Source organism: Phoca vitulina, unplaced genomic scaffold (assembly GCF_004348235.1).
Source record: "Phoca vitulina isolate PV1807 unplaced genomic scaffold, GSC_HSeal_1.0 scaffold4, whole genome shotgun sequence".
Taxonomy (NCBI): domain Eukaryota; kingdom Metazoa; phylum Chordata; class Mammalia; order Carnivora; family Phocidae; genus Phoca; species Phoca vitulina.
This window is the reverse complement of record NW_022589707.1, coordinates 33,812,829-33,830,208: the sequence shown is the minus strand read 5'-3', so window position 1 is coordinate 33,830,208 and position 17,380 is coordinate 33,812,829. Positions and strand designations below refer to the sequence as shown.

Genomic DNA, 17,380 nt, shown 5'->3' with positions numbered 1-17,380 from the left:
AGTGTGTGTATATGTGCTGTTGGGTGTGTGGGTGCATGGGAGTGTATGCATGTGAGTGTGTAGGTATGTGGGCCTGTGTGCACTCACACGTGTGGTCATGTGCACACATGCTGTACGCATCTGTGTGTGTGTGTGTGTGTGTGTGTACACTTCCACAAATGTTCCTGAACTCTCTGAACTTTATTAGTCATCAATCTTCTTAGCCTCCAAAACAATTGGTTTATTTGGTCAAATGATTACTCATTGTACTGGATAATTTAAAAGTCTCTAGCAAAACTGGCTAATTATGTGGATTTATTATATGATTGAACTGTCTTGATCCTTGATTTGAAAGAATCAAGAGTCATGATAATACCAAACAATGTTTTTATTTCCCCCATTCCCAGGTTGAATATCTGAGATCCCACCAACTTTGGGGAGTTACATCTGCCACTTGCTTGTTTGATTTTTGCAGAGAACATCCTGACATCTTACTGCTCTAAATCAAACATGTGCATACACATAAACACAACACACACACACACTCTAAAAGTAGGTTTAAGAATTTCCAAAATAATTCTCAACACCTTCAGATAACTGAAATACCCAGCTGGGAATGGCTTCAGGAAACAAAAACAGTCTCGGCCTAAAGACCCACTCTGACGGTTCGTGTATTATTAAGATGCCAAAAAGTCCATAAAAATCATGGAATAGTGTATTATCAAATTATTAATACATTCAAATGGAATTCAGTCTTGTCTCACTAAAGGAAAGATATTTGTAGAAAGCGATGCAATATTTAGTGAACATCTGGTTACTCTTAACAATACTTACTGGGAAAATGCTGTATTTGTCTGAATCTCCATCTTTGAATGGCACAGAATTTTCTACAGCTCTAGAAAAAAGAAAACAAAACAGCTGGTGAGCTAAGAAAAAAAAGAAACTGTTTGTGAAAACAAACAGAGACATTTCAGATACAGCTATGTTGAGTATATGTGATAGAAGTCCGTTCTAAAAATAAAATGAAGCGCCTCCACGGTATGGAAGAGTGCCAGCCAAACTTTGCCAATCTCTGCTCTCCACCTAATTAGAACTATTTTCTCTCTGATATTAATCTGGCCCATATGGGGAAGTGAAATAATCACATCAACATTTTAGAGAACATAGGATATTGATGTTGAGATGCCCAGAAAAGAAGGAAACTGCATTTTTGGTCCAATGAACTCAGCACTACAGATTGAATTTGTGCCATTTTACACATTCTGTGATGGAAGTCTTTTCTTAAAATCTACTCTTTTAAACCACTAACTCTAAGAATCTTGAGGCACTTGAGCTGGCAACGTTCATTCCCATTCATGAGCCTGGAAAACCAAAGACTCAGATGTGACTGATGACCAAGCAAATACATGCTAAAGCCACAGACCCCTCCCTCAAGGGAGGCTCTCTCCCTGTGTCCTCACTACCAAACTTTTCCCAGCTCCTGCATGGCAAACACTGCTTTCCCTCTAAGAAAATCTCTTATGGGGTAGCAGGCTAGTGCCATCATATGGCAGGTTGAGGCTATTTTCAGAGCCTAGAATGTAGAGAGTAACATGAACCTTTACAGGATTTATTAAATGGTCTTTTGAATCAAGAGCATTCCAGCAGTTGTGAGAGCCTGAAGGCAAATGGATTCAGTAAGAGCCAGCATGGAGCCTAACTGGTGTCTCTGAACCTGTCTTACTAACTCTGGGATGGTGGACCCACCAGAAGTCTAGGTAATAAGCTTCTCCGGGGATGGCTCTCCTATAAAACTAGGTAGTTTCCCCCCATGTACATATTTGACCTCTTGGACAACCAGTGTAGTTTTCTAGGTGAGAAAAGGAGGAAAGACACACACACACACAACACACACACACACAGGGTACAGACCCAAACAATTATATTTTCAGCCTGGAAAAGGTGCTAGGTGAAAAGTCCCACCTAGTACTCCAAAGCTATCCCCCACCCTTGCCATCCTGAGGATGGGAGTTTGAAGGAACAATGATGGGAGTTTGTCTCTAGAACTGGAAAGTGAGTTCATTAAATTAATGAACAAATGAAGCAGATGAATTAATGAACAGATGAAGCAAATTAATAAGCCCATGAAGATCTGCTTATTTTAAAGGCTCAAAGTAACTAACCCAAACCATACATTCTAGACACAGTACAGTAGATTGGTCATCCAAAGTAGCATAAACTACAATTTACATAAACTCCACAATCCCTTATTCATAGTCTCCAAACCAGAGTGCTAAAAACTGAGTTGTTGTTTAACTTTGCAGAAAATTCATTTGGTGGTAAAACTAGATCTGAACCGATATAAGGCAATTCATCAGCTTTACCCTACTTAGTGTGAATATTTATACATTTCACTGCTGAAATATAAATGTGTTTGATCAGAAGGTACTGAGAGTGTTAGGTGATCTATGGTCACCATATGTTGATTTTCTTAAAATCTGGAAAATTCTGAATTCCTGATCACATCTGCCTCCAAGGTTGTAGATAAGATATTGTTGATGTTTATTAACATTACTTCTGCCAAATTGTATCTAAATCTGATACTTCATGTACCTTATAAATGTCTAGTTGTATGCTGAAACATACATTCATTCATTCATTCATTCATTCATTCCACATGCATTTCTGGAATCCCTGCTGTGTGCCAGACACCATGTTAGATATTAGGGATGAATATAAGATACATTCCAGTGCTAGAGGAGCTTCATGGGGGCAAACAACTCATCAATAGGCAACTACAGTGCTACGGAGAAAATGCTGTAAAGGGTTGTGCACCATGAGCGAAAACACTTCTAATGCTATACCAGGAAGAAGGTAATCTTAAGTTTAAATTTAAAGGATGAGAAAGCATTTTCAAGGCATGTAATTGGGTGAAGAATGTTCTAGTAGGAAAGAAAATCATGAGAAGCCTCTTAACATAGCTCTGGGTTCTGAAATTAGACTCTCTGGGTTTGAATCCCAAGTCTGCTGTCTACTTGCTGTATAACCTTAGGCAGATTATTTAATCTTTTGTACCTCTGCTTCTTCATTTGTAAAATGGGGCCAATATTAGTACCCGCTTCCTAGGGCTGTTGTAAAGACTAAGTTGGTTCCTCCATGGGAAGCATAAAGACCTATGCCAAGCATGTGGTAAACACTCACAAAACATTAGCTCTTTCTATTATTTTGTGCAATGGTAACAGTTATTCCAAGGATGATTTCTAGGGCCGGGCAAACAGGAGTCAGGTATTTGGTCCTATGGCATTTTAGTTTCTGGAACAATCCCAAATCCAATCCATGTACCCTCTTCAGATTTGCGGATTTCCAGGCACACAATGTTCTACCCAGTTATCTTGTTGGCCAGCGCAGCTAATCACCTGCTTGGGGATGAATATAAAATATATTTCCAATAGAGCCATTGCTCTATGACTACCAGTAGTCAAGCTAGCGGGCTTGATCCAGTGAGCAATTGTAATTGCAGGTGAATGTTATTCATTACATAATAGAACAGCTATTCAAGTTCAAACTCCCTAAAATTATTTCATGAAACTGGGGCATTACAACAAAAGAAAACTAGGGAGACTAAAGTTTCCATGTGTAGCTGTCTCACATTTGAGTCCCAGGCAGCACTCCAGGGCTGGGAATGGGTCTGTTTCATATGCATGTGGATGTGTTAGATGCATCTCTGTAAGATGAAATGAGAGCAGAGAAAACCAGGAAAGAATACACCCGAGCTCACCTTGGTGGCAGGGACAGGGACCAATGTCATTGGAAGGAGTAGGTCATGGGGAAGAAGGAACAAGGAAAAAGAAAAGAAAAGAAAAGAATGATGAACTAAAAGTAATTAACATAGGCTAGGATAGTCTGTATGCCTTTATGTGAAATGATCCATATGCGGGTTTATGCATATGGAAATTAAATAACAAGAAGAGATTATTAAGAGGGGACTCTCTTGACTTACCATTGTTACAATAAAAAACAGTGCACAGGCACTGTGAATTCTGACCAGCACAAAATAAAAAAAGAACAAAAAACTTGAGTGCCCTATGGTAGTAGCTTAGTACCCTATACATTTCTTTTCTAGTAAAATAGTGCCTTTTCTTTATTTATTCTCTTGTTTCTTCACTGAGTCCCTACTAATTCGAAGCAATGTGTTAAGTACAAGGATAAAAGGTTTACTAAGAAATGGTGTCCCCACCCTCTAAGAGCGGTGGGTGGTATGGGATCCTGATGCGGAGAGGCCATAGAAGAACAGGGTGCAGGAGCAGGCACCGGTGAGCTCGGGGTATGGAGGGCTGGCCAAACACCTGGTAGCAGGGAGCTGGAAAACTACCCACGGTGGGACACCTTCACTCTACTGTGAAGGCGTTAGACCAAACAGGATGCGGCAGGAGAAGCACAGAACAGGAAAAGCATTCCCACTGGAAGGGATTTTATTGAAGGATTATGTAATAGAAGACACATAGGTCTTGTCTCTACCACCTGCTGACTGTGCTTAGGGGGTCAGACATTCAATGAACTAGAACCTACTTGGTCATCCAAAAGTGGGGCGAAGAGTCAAGGGACAGACAATTGAGAGGCTCTGAGCCTGGCTTTTGCAACCAGGCTGCTGGGTTCAAAGGTCGGATTTATCTATTACTAGCACCACGGCCTTGGGCAAAAGACTTTACCTCTTTAGAAAGGAGACAATAATGCCATCTGCCATGTAGGGTTGCATTGACAAGAGTTCCTAGTGCATAGACATTACCAGATAACTTAGTTATTGTTATTATTACTAAGCCACAGGTTGTTTTGAAGAATAAATGAAGCTGCATTTAAATGTGCTCTGTAAACCATAAAGCACTGAATAAATTGTGATCTGATGCAAATTATACTCAAAGCACAATGATTTTTTTAGAAAGAAGAAAAAAACACACTGCTTTTGCTTTTTCATAAAAGAAAAATTTCCCTTTTAAATAGTGCCAGGAAAATCCCTGGTCACAGATGCTCTTGAATTCAATTTTTCAAAGGTGGTTCAGTTGAAGAGTTGTCACTTTGGGTCCTGCTGGCCCATGTTTGACACAGAAAATGCAATGATGCTTTCAGCAAGGAGGGGCAGGTGTCTCAATTCAGTAAGAGCTAGGCATGATGAAATGATTGGGGGCCTGGGGAGCTGCCTGCATCTCAGCCTTCCAGCATCTTCTTTCATGTCTATTTCCCCTCTGCTCCCCATGTCCTGGTAGTCTTTGTCCAGCCTATTCATGAAAACTGGTGTTGATCCTGTTTCTGGGACCCAGGTCAGCACTTTGCACAGCTGGCTTACGGGAGCTCACGTGGGCAGATGAACCAGGAAGTTTTAAAACTCTTGGATCTCCAAGAGGCTTTGAGTGTAGGTCAGAAGATAGTCTCCTCTCCTGAGAAGCTTTCACAGCAGACAGGAGATGTTTAGTGGATTGAGCTCCCATGAAACTCATGAGATGAAGGATGGAGGAATGTAGGAAAAGTGCCTCTTCGTATGGGTTGGATTGTGTTCACAAGAAGTCATGTTGAAGTTCTAACCCCCAGTCCTATGAATGTGACCTTTTTTGGAAATAGGGTCTTTGCAGATGTTACAAAGTTAAGATGAGGCCATTAGACTGGGCCCTGATCCAACACGACTGGTGTTCTTATAAAAGGAAAAGACAGACACACAGGGAAGACAGCACGGAGGAGGCTGGAGGCAGAGACTGGAGTGTTGCAGCTACAAACCGAGCAACAACAAAGATGGCCGGCTACCGCCAGAAGCTAAGAGTTGACCCGGAACGTCAGAGACACTCTCAGAGAGAGCAGAGTCTCAGAGGAACCCTGCCAGCATCTTGCTTTCAGACTTCCAGCCTCCAGAAGGGGGAGAGGATACATTTCTGTTCTTCTAAGCCACCCAGCTTGTAGGTATGTTATTACAGCTGTCCTGAGTCCACATGCGCAGCCTGAATCACCTCCAAGCCCTCGCAAGGAGAGCTAGACCCACCAGACACACCTGGCAGCCTGGGAGAAGTGATTTCTTTAAGACTCAGTGTCCTTCACTGTGAAATGGAGTAATATCTCACGGAGTTGTTGGGAGAACTGATGTGGACAGGTTCGAACATTCCACGTGTGGCACCCACAGCAGCCACAGTCACATGGGAAGTGGCCAAGTGCAAGGTAGAGCCTGTGCTATTTTGCCTCTTGGTCCAGTGTCCCTCTTGGCACACCTTTCCATCCTTTAATGCCATGGACAGTGATCATGACACCCAGCATAACCCCAGACTCAGAGTAGAGCTGGGGTATGGGATTTAAAATGGAGATGGGAGGTCCTGGGAATTTGGGACAGTGTCTCCATATTGGCAACACTGTTTATACATATCTGAGCCAGAGTTTTTTGGTAATGGGTTGGGCTCTGTGAAATAAATTGGTCCCATTCCAGCCTCGTTGAGTGCCCTGGACTAAAGATGCTCAGATTCCCTTTCCTGACAAGGCACCGACCTTGACCTTGTCTGTGTCTTACACAGCAAGGAGGGGCTGTCCCCATGTGTGGCACGGGTGTGCACCAAGCTGCCCAGAAGTTTCACCGGCAGCCTGCGTGCCGGCCCAGGGTATAAGTCAGGCTTTGAGGTTCAAAGATACTGGTATGCAGTGGCTTTCCAAAATGATTTGTGCAGAGCTCATTTGTCTTTTAGTTTCTGTACCAGTCATGGTATGAGTCGTGAGCAGCAAACACTTTCATCTTTGGGAAGATGACTTTTACATCATGATCATTTTAGTCATTGGAAAACAGGGACAACCAACAGTGCCATCTCATGCCAATGCTCAGGGAGGTAGAAATAGTATACGTACGATTTAATCCTCTGACAGATCTTGGCCAAAAATGGGAGGGAACAAACATCAGAACTACTTCTGGAATGTTTCTGGAGAGGAAAAAAAATAACAAAAGGAGTTGCTTAGTTCAAGGAATAGTCCTGCAACTTGTAAAGGCCCTTCTTCTCCTGCTGGCTCCATAGTCTGGATTTCAGGAGCCTCTTTCCTTCAGAACCTGGGCCATCTCATTTAACTAAATTTACCTCTTGTTTCTGTCCTCACACTCCATCCTCACTCTGTCTCCGTGCCTTTGTTCTTGTGGGGGCCTCAGCCTGCAGCTCTCCCTTCCTCGCGCTGCCTGCTATCCCCACCTTCACCCATGCACCACCTCTTTCCAAGAAGGTCTGGCCCACTGTGGTCTGTTCCACTTGGCCAACAACATTCTTCTCGCTCCTTGTACTCAAGGGCTTTGAGAAAGTGTTTGACATAAAGAACATATTCAAATAGAATAATCCCAGCCTACAATGAGAGAAAGTCAAGACTAATAAGAGAGACATGGCCAGGGCTTGGGAAGAAGGAAGGAGGAAGTCCCCTTTCCTGGGGGATGCCGTGGGGGCAGGTAAGGTGTACAGATGAAGCTCCTCAAGCTTCATGAGCAAGGGATTTCAGAGAGCAGTTTCCGTAAGACTCTAGCTGTGTGACAAATGAAAAGCCCTGGCTTTTTACTGAGAGGTACTTTTACAATGATTGTGGTTTCCATGATGCTTTCCCCAGAGAAAGAAAAAGACAACAAGGTAGAAAATTTAGAAACTAGCATTTATCAGTGAAGGGGGAGAGATGGGTGATTTTTGGCAGCCCAAAGAGTCCTTCGGATGGCTATGAGTTGGATCAGTAGTGTTGGTGATACATTGATCCTGGCAGAGGAGAACAAGGCAACCTCCTTTTCAGGCTATGAATCAAAGTTGAGCAAACCTTTGTGATGTTTGCTCAACTTTCTAGGATGAGAGGAACAATCCTGATTGGTAGCCCCGTCCATATGCAAGACATGGAGACAGAAGAGGCTGTCCTTGTCCTCATCAAGCTTACAGTCTAGTAGAGTGTAGGGGGGGAGTACCTCAGCTCTTAGCATGCTTTGTGAGGTCTGCAGTGGTCCCAGCATTAACACGGCTATCTAGGAATCCAGAGGAGGAGGCAGGAGATGAGCCTGAAGTCACATAGGAAGGATGCTGGCAGGAAGGAAGAGACAGATGTTCTAGGCTCTGTGACCCCAAGTGTGGTCCACAGACTTGCTACAGGTGCAGTTTGTGAGCCCCACCCTGATCTACTGGATTGGAAAGCCTGGGGTGGGTCCTGGGAATCAGAGCCTCCCAGGAATCAGAGCCTCCAGGTCATTCTGATGCTCACTAAAGTTTGGGAACCACTGCTCTAGGCCCTAGCTGATGAAAGCATGATCACAAACCAGGAGCATGGATGTTGTCTGGGAACTTTTGGAAACGCAGAGTCTCAGGCCCCACAGCAGACCTGCTGAATCAGAATCTATGATTCATCAAGGTCCCAGGTTATTGGAGCGATCTCTGAAGTGGGAGAAGCCTGGGTCTTCACAGAGGGAGCACCAGTGAGGTGCTGTGGGAGTATGAACAGGTGTGGCATCTCAGGGGGCCACCGAATGTTTCACCCTGGCTGGGTTGTAGCAAAGCACAAGGACGTGGTGAACCACGGAGGGGAGGAGACATCATGACTAGCCTAAGATGCCGCAAGTTGTGCTATCCTGTGGGGGATTACTGAAGGTGTTAAGCAGCGGGATCACATTTGTATTTCAGAAAGTTATCCTGGGGGTGAGAGGGTGGCCTGGAGGAGGTGAGCTGGGGCAGAGAGACCTGTCGGCAGATAAAGATCCTGAGACCTGATCCTGGGGTTTCTAATCTCAGCACTAGTGCTATTTGGGGCTGAATAAGTCTTTGTTGTGGGGCTGTGCTGTGCCTTGCAGGATGTTTAGCAGTATATGTGGCATCTAGCCATTCAGATGCAAGCAGCCCCCAAATGTCACCAGACATTGCCAGATGTCCTCAGGGGAGGGGTGGGGAGGACAAAGTTGCCACTGATTGGGAACCACTGTTGTAAGGCGGGAGGAGGGGGATGGTGGTGCAAAGGAGGGATATTTAGAAGGTTGAGTCCAGGGACCTGGTAACTGATTGAGATGAGCACTGTAGACGCACCATAAAACAAACACCAGCATGAAATTATACTACAACATTGGTGGCAGTTTAGAAATACAGACACATTCTGAGACTCTGAGTTCAGTCAGGTTGCATTTGAATGTTTGAGCTACGTCTTTGAATATTTATTTGAGTCTGAAGGCCTTGGTCTAATTAACCTAACGACAAGGTAGATTTTAACACTGATGTAACCAACACATCAAAAAAATTTATGTGGACAGCCTTATAATTACTGCACAAGAGGTACAAAAGAATTAAATATTATAATTGCACAGCTGTTCACTGTTAGGATTTAACTGAAGGCTGCGGCTGTCTCTGACGTTCACTGTGCAGAAACTGGGTCTAGGGTGTGGACAATAGATGATGTAGCTTGCCCAGGGACAACCCGTCCCCCCAAGCAGAACTCCTGTTCAGACAGAGGTTCTAATTATCTAGTCCTTTCATCACATAGCATGGGAAAGACTAACCTCTTATCATTTACTTGCAAAGAGAAATGAGACAGACAGAGAGTAATGTTGCAGAAGTCCTCCCTTGCAGTTTACCAGCCCTTTCCTTTCAATTTGGACTTTGCCAGACAGAGGCAAAATGTAGGCTGTTATTGATTCAGCAATGGTTTTTAAAATATTGCGCCTGGCGGCATGTAATCCCATTTAAATGAAAGTCTCAATCTGGGCTGTCCCTGGGTACAGGAGTCACGCAGGATCTTCATTTAGCAATCTATTTGAACCAGTTTCTGCTTGTATCCTGAGCTTTCCCACACACCAGGACGTTAAATGAAAACAGAACAATACACAGGGGTTGAATAAAGAAAAAATGTGGTGACTGCGGTAAACAGGTCAAAGGGGAGAGAACAACTACTCTTCTATACACAGCCAAACTGAAGTTGAATTTCTGCATGGTGAAGTACTTTTCAACCCTTGCTATGTATTATTTTACTTGGGTTTAATTGCACTGGGGAAGATGATTCTATTAAGTAGGTAGGTTTTTGATCAGGGATGTCAGGTACAGTTGCACAGGTCGTGCTCTGCATAATTTTAACCTACATAGCCTGTGATGTGAATGGTGCTTCCTGAAATTTAGTGCTGAGGAGGTCTGGTTGAGAGCTATTGGCATAGTGGAGAAGGTAGGAACTCGGATGTAGCTGGATCTGGATTTAAATGATGGGTTTCTCCTGACTAGCTGTGGGGAATGAGCACATTACTTAACATACCTGATCTTTAGTCCTCTCGTCTGTAAAATAGGGTTGATAAAAAAAATACACTATTTTCTATGAGTTTTTGTGAGAATTAAGTAAAATGATTCCGTAACTCAAGGTACTCTAAACCCTTAGATGCTCAGTTTTCTGCCAGATCCATGAGGAGCCTCTCAGGTCCTCACTGAGAGGCAGATATTTTCTGGAACATTCCCTTCGACAATACTTCACTTTTCTCCAGTTTGACAGGCTGTGCTGAAATAATATACAACCTACTGTGTGCTTCTTTCTGCATCCTGGCTAAGTCTGCAGTTAGAGCATCACAATGGAATTAATTGCTGCCAATATCAGCTGAGCAGTAACTCAGAGACATTTATTTGCATTTTCTGATTATTTTTAATCTAGAGAGCACATAAATTTTTTTGAGGTTTTTGAGTTTTGTATTGTTGTTCGGTAGATTTTTTTTTTTTTTTTTTTTTTTTTGGCTTCTCACAAGGAATTAGCGGAATCAGGCCCCATGAATGACGCTTGCAATTCTGATGACAGAAATGAAAACTTGTAAAATCCTAATTAACCTTTGAGTTAATACCAAGGCAGTTTGTGCTAGTGGAGTTAACGATGCTCCAAGAAGAAATTTTTAGATGCATGTGGAGAAGAAGGAATGAAGAATCGTATTGTTCTCTAGCATTGTTTAGAGTTCTGAAGGTGGTCAAGGGTTTCCTGTGGTGTTTCAGTCTCTTGTTCCATGGCTTTGGCAGATTAGCTAACCTGCTACTGTTGGTCTTGAATTACTCACTGAATTAAATAATGGTTGGCAACACAGATATTGTGATTAATTAATTGTGTAGAAATGCCTGAATATTGCCCATTCATTGCACACCAGCCTTGTACATCAAAACCCATATGCCCCCCATAAGTGGGGTTGCCAGATAAAATATGGCACTGAACATACTTATACTAAAAATTTATTCATTGTTTATCTGAAATTCAAATTTAACTGGTCTCCTCTATTTTTATTTGCTAAATCTGGCAAGCTGAGCCACGAGGGCTTTTTCTCCTCCTTATTTCTGTGCTGCCAAATCAAGATTACCTTAAATGTACTGCATCAGGGTGAATGATGAGCAGGGTGATGAGAGAGAGGCCAAGGATGAAGGCCATGCCCTCTCAACTCTGATGAACCCTTCCTTATTGCTGGGATCTTTAGCATGGAGGGAGACTTGGTCCTTTGAAGGTTTACTTTTTCTGCTTCCTATTCAGTTGGGGCTCATTTGCATCCAGAGCCTAAGTCAAATACTTGACTCTGTGATAACTGATTTGAACTAAACATGGTACTGATTGAGTGCTGGGTAAGCACTTGACATGCATCCATTCTTGGTCTTCACACCCATGCTTTGACAAAGGAGCACTACCACTGTCTCTGTCTTGCTGACAGGAAAACGAGGCTCAGCCTGAGGTCACATATTTAGAAAGTGGAGGGGCAGGAGGATAGAGCCTCCTCCAAAATGGTCTACTAGAGAGTAGCAGTCCTCACCTGTGAGTATCAGAGGACATTTGGCAACATCAGGAGACGTTTTTGATTGCCATGACTGGGGAAGCGTGATGCGGCTGCTGGTATCTAGTGGGTAGAAGACAGGGATGCTGCGATACCTTCCAGTGTACAGGACAATGCCCACAACCAAAGAGTAACTAGCCCCAAATGTCAGTACTGCCCAGTTTGAGAAGCACTGCTGTCGAGAGAGGGAGGAGAAAAAGGGGGGGGGGCTCACTTTCCTAGTTAACTTCACTGCAGCTATGGTATGTTGTGGGCTTGGATCCAGAGCAGCCCTTGGCCTTAGGGGTGTGAGAGCAGGGGAAGGGGAAGATGAAGGCACCAAGTGGAACACTGGTATTCTTCTCATCCGTTGCTTACCAGAGTTGGGGATTTCTTCACAATCTGTCTCGCCTTCTCTAGTGTAAATTTCCACGGCTCCTATAAAAACAAAGTTAGACAACGTTACAGCTTGTGTCTCATCTTGTCTTTCTATGTCTTTTCTGAAGTTAGAATCTTCAAAGTCCGTAAATTTGCAGTAAAGAAATTATTCCATAAATTTGTGAGAAAATAATTCACAGGAAGGCAATTTCATGCTAATAACTCTTTATTAAGGGATTTACTCTGTGCCAGATGCCGGGCTAAGTACTTTGCAAACAGGATCTTATTTAATTTTCACAACAGCTCTGAGAGAGTCGACCTTTTTATAGATGAGGAAATTGAGATACAGGAAAGCTAAGAAACTGGCTGAAGATCGCAGAGCCAGGGTCTGGCAGAGACCCATTCTGAACTTCTACCTTCCCACCTGCTCTGCTACACAGAGGTCTCTAGGTACCTTCTTGTGTCTGGAAACCCCACGGCAGGAGGTGGCCAACAGCTCACCTGAGTAGTGACTGCTCCCATACAAGGTAACACCCCATCTCCCATTCACCAACTCTTCTGGTTCCACATCCGCATTCTTTCAACCATGGCTAGAGCATCCACGTGCATCTTCTTAGTTCACATGGCAAGTATAAAGAGTTAGGTGATTATGACCAATGACTATTGTTACAGAATTCCGTATTTGTATACTTGTGGGCAGTTTGGGAGGAAAGTAACCCTGGGGGAAGGGGGTGTGGAGTATTTGCTCCCAGCACTGCTTCCCAGATCTCTTGTCCTCCCCTTATACCCCGACCCTGCCACATTCTTCGTCGTGCTGCTCTCTGTAAGACCTAGGAGAGCCTGGGTGATGGTTTGCACATCTGGGTTCAAACCCCAGCTCTGCTGTGCATTAGCTGGGTGTCCTTGAGCAAGTTAAACTCTGAGCCCTTCAGTATCCACAGACTTACTTCCGTAACATATAAGCAAGCCCTATTTTTATCGTCTGTAACATGGGGATGATATCCACCTCACAAGGGTGCCGTGAGGATGACAGAACATCATTCATGTAAACCCCCAGCTTAATAATTGATGGGTTGGCTGGAAAATTTCTGTTTCAGCCCCAAATTTTCCCTCACGCAAATCAGTAGGGAAGCTGGGATTGTGAGAGAGTGCCATAGTTCTCATTCCAGGAAACTGAGAACATTGTCCCCGCATTTAAGCAGAAAGAAAGGGTACGGGAATGGGACTTCGGAGCTGGTGGTCAGCAGGAGAGGCCTCCTGGGAGATGTGACCACTGCTGCTAACAGACGTTCAAGACGTGTGTTCTTCGCCTCCCCCCCCCCCGCCCCAGGGAGATGCCTTCCTCCATTATGGAGCTCTGTGCTATTCTGAAGACCTCAGCCATGTTGAGTGAACATGGGTGGAGGAGTGGCCGCTCAGTGTGAGCTTGGGTTGGAGCCAATTTTCTGGCAGGTGCTTTAGGAAGGAGGAGAGCAGAGCCAGCCACAGCTTGCCCTCTACGGGCTGGCTCTGAAACCCTCTGCCTGGCTTCTGCCCCAAATCACACTCCTCCAGCTCAAATTCAAAGGATGACAACCCTCTTGTGTCAGAGGCAGCAGGACCGCTGACATCTAAGAGTGCATGTTAGCAACTCGAGAAGAAAAGCTGCTCTCCAGGTCAGTCTGGTCGCCAGGATGCCCTTGTACGGTGTGTGTTTCTTAAAACACTGAAACATGAATGTGCCAGTTGGTGAACAATCATGTCCCTGAGCCCTTGAGTGTCCCCACCACGGGCCTGGCCATACAGCCTCTCCCGAGGACTCCCAGCCTTCCTATGATCAGTCCACAAACGGGCCAAAGTCATGGTACAGCCTCAGGGGCACCTGTAGACTGGGCTCCAACACCACACCCAGTGTCCAGTCTGATTGGCTGACAACAGCCCCCAAACAGTTCATTATAATCCTCACTTTAAGAACCTAGATCTGTGAATGCAATTTTGGCTTTTTTTGGAAATTCTCACAAATCCTGGAAACTCTCTGGTAAGTAAGCCTCTCTGGCAGGGTCATTATAAGAAACTAGATCTAGGCGCAAATTTCTGTCATGGTGCCCTTTTTGGCTGCTCTCATTAGCCTAAAACTCATTCTCCACAACACTGTAACATGATGTTGGTGCTCCCCTGCCTTAATCACGTACCCACTGCTTCTCTGCTTGGAAATACCCCTTTCATTCTAAAATCCAGCTCAAGCACCTGAAGGGCCCAGTACAGTCCTTGCTACATACTAGGTGCTCAACGGATATGGAAATAAAAAGAAAACATTTATGATAGTATGTTAACCAAGGAAAACAGGCTACCAGATACTACACGTGCAGAAACAGAAATCCTGCAAAGAAATAGGCCATGGTAATTGTGGGTGACAACGTTTTTCCTTTTGGTTCTTTCTTGTGTTTTCTAAATTTTCAATAATGAGCACAAATTCAGCAATACATGCTTTTTAAAAAGAATTCAACATATGTTGCCCTGTTTCTTCCCGAAGAAACAAAATCATGCTCCCGGCAGAGGCACGCAGAGTGAGAACCCCGGAGATCTGGTGCGGAGAGACATTCCTGCCCTCCCAGGGCTTCCGGGCTGCCGAGGAGACAGAGTAGGAAGGAGCAGAACAAGCAGAAGTGAGAAGGATGGAGAGAGGCATCGGCAGGGTCTTTGTAGGATAGGCCACTTGGATCCCCTTGAGGGAAATAATTTGCGTTTCATCCAGCTTGGTTCTCTGAGGGGACCCATGTGTGGTGAGGGATAAAGACAAGCAAGCAAAACAAACAAACGAAAAGCCCAGTGACGAGGTTCTGCACCAAATGCCTTCTGATCCCCACAGTGCAACGTGTGATAATGTTTCTGTCACCCTCCCTGGAAGGCCGAGGGCAGGTTCGCCAGGACCTGGCTTGACCAGAGCACCACTTGCTCCCATAGTTCAAGTGCACAAATGCCAACATAAAAAAGAGAATCTGGATACCAGGCCTGATCTTTTGTCCCCAGAAGAAAATGGATATAAGGATTCAAAGATACTTGGAGGGGCGCCTGGGTGGCTCAGGTGGTTAAGCGTCTGCCCTCGGCTCAGGTCATGATCCCAGGGTCCTGGGATTGGGCCCCGCATCGGGCTCCCTGCTCAACGGGAAGCCTGCTTCTCTCCGTCTGCCTCTCCTCCTGCTCATGCTCTGTCTCTCTGTATCTCTCTGTCTCAAATGAATAAATAAAATCTTTAAAAAAAATTAAAAAAAAACAAAGATAGTTGAAAAGTTAATTTTTTGCTTGTTGTGACGACAGGCAAATGGGCAAATTGTTAGCACTGTGCAAATGAAGATAACTGCTCTCTCTGTTCAGTAACCTTTCACTGTTGGCAATCTGGTGTTTAAGGCAGTGCTTCTAAAGTATGAGGACCACTCTTGTATCCTCCAAAAAACTGAGACTTCAGTGGAGGGCGCAACTGTAATCAGGGGTTGAGAGAAAGTTTCGGGATAGATAGTGAGCTGGATATGAACCCTTTCTGGTCAGAAGTGACACTGGTGTTTATGACTCAGCTAGTGCAATCATCGGAGGCATAAGCAGATTCTCCATCAACAACGAGGGACTTGGCTCTGGAGTGCTCATTTGATCTGCAATTTGCTGTGGTTGACTCTTTCCAGTTTCTCATTACTTTCTCCCTCTGGTTATAGTGTGTCCTTATTCCAGCTTCAAATCCTCTTCAGGGTCTCTTTAACATTCTCATGAGTGGATTGCCAAGGAGGCCCCCACACAGGCTTACAGAGAGATAAGCCCTCAGCATGGGAGCTTAGAGTCCCAAGAACCATGGATATGTAGAGTGTATTTCTTTACTCATGAACTTGGAAAACTCCAAGGACAATATGGCACGGTGTCCCAGCAGGCTGCTAGAGGGGTAGAGGTCGACCCTTTGCTTGATCATAGTACATAGTAACATATATCTACGGTAGTTTGTGGAACACTTCTGTCTAGAATGATTTAAGTATTCATCCAGACCAGAACCAGCCCAAAGTCTTCGGACAAGAGGAGAGGTTCAGTGACTACCAATCTTTAGTGGAAGATATTTAAATGTTGTATTGATTGCTAGGTCATGGTCTCCATCATCATCTTCTATTTAAAATGAGTTTGGACTCCAGAGAGCTTGCGGGTTTGAATCCTAGCTTTGCCATTCACTAGTTGTGGGACCTTGGGCAAGTTACTTAAGCACTCTGAGACTCACTCTCCTCATCTGCAAAATGGGGATGATAATAATGTGTGTGTGTGTATATATTGAATAAGACAGCACTTGGAATAGTGCCCTGCATATAGTAAGCATGACATTAGTGTTAACAGCAATTGATGGTTTTGAGTTGTTACGTCACCAACACATAGCTGGAAAAATTACAGTAATTATAACATCAGCCTACAAAAACGTATGCTGTATTTTTTTTTTAAAGATCTTATTTATTCATTTGAGGCACAGAGATAGAGCATGAGCAGGGGGAGAAGGAGAGGCAGAGGCAGAGGGAGAAGCAGGCTCCCTGCTGAGCCAGGAGCCCGATATGGGGCTCAATCCCAGGACCCCGGGATCATGACCCGAGCTGAAAGCAGACACTCAACCATCTGAGCCACCCAGGCGCCCCTGTAGGTTGTATTTCAATGCTCTTGAAAACTACTCTGAATGGAAAACGGAGAGGTTACATAATGTAAGCAGGCCACTCTGCAAACAGAGCTGGTAGTACTCAAGTCTCTAGATTCCAACACCTTTTCCACCGTGACCACACTGCTTTCCAAGAACAAAGTAAGCCTGAAATATTAAAATATGACTTCAAAGGTTTCATCAGGACTTAAGGGAATGGCAAGGGGAATTCACATGGAGTGTGGATGGTTTAATGCAAAGAATCACAGGATCAGGGGAGAGAACTGGATCTGTATGGCAACAACCTATGCACCTGTGTGGAAATGCAAGTACAAGCACAGTAGCCAGTGTAGGACTGATCGTGAGAGAGAAAGAGTCATTCAGTCAGTCATTTCTTTGTGCATTCATTCATTCTATTCATTCATTCCACAAACACTGATTGTCTAGGCCGGGTGGCAAATTATATATTAGGGATGTAATAGTGAATGAGACATACTCCTTCTCATCAAGGGTTTTATAACCTGGGAGAGAGGCTTGGCAATAAAATGTAATTAGAATACAATGTAGCAAGTGTTAAGTAATAATTACCATTATTCCTATTTTGTAGATGGGGTAAACTGAGTCTTAGAGTGGATAAAGTCCAA

The 17,380-nt window shown here is 44.2% G+C and overlaps 1 protein-coding gene across 1 annotated transcript in view; it reads right to left on the bottom strand.

Annotated features, from left to right (window-relative positions):
• Window positions 1-17,380, bottom strand: part of AOAH (acyloxyacyl hydrolase) — a 166,594-nt gene that overhangs the window by 90,795 nt on the left and 58,419 nt on the right. Inside the window, exons 5-7 of the mRNA XM_032401770.1 lie at window positions 12,107-12,166; window positions 6,829-6,899; window positions 814-874 (exon numbers count right to left, since the gene is read on the bottom strand). Of these exons, the coding sequence (XP_032257661.1) occupies window positions 814-874; window positions 6,829-6,899; window positions 12,107-12,166 (192 nt within the window). The remainder of the gene's footprint in view (window positions 1-813; window positions 875-6,828; window positions 6,900-12,106; window positions 12,167-17,380) is intronic.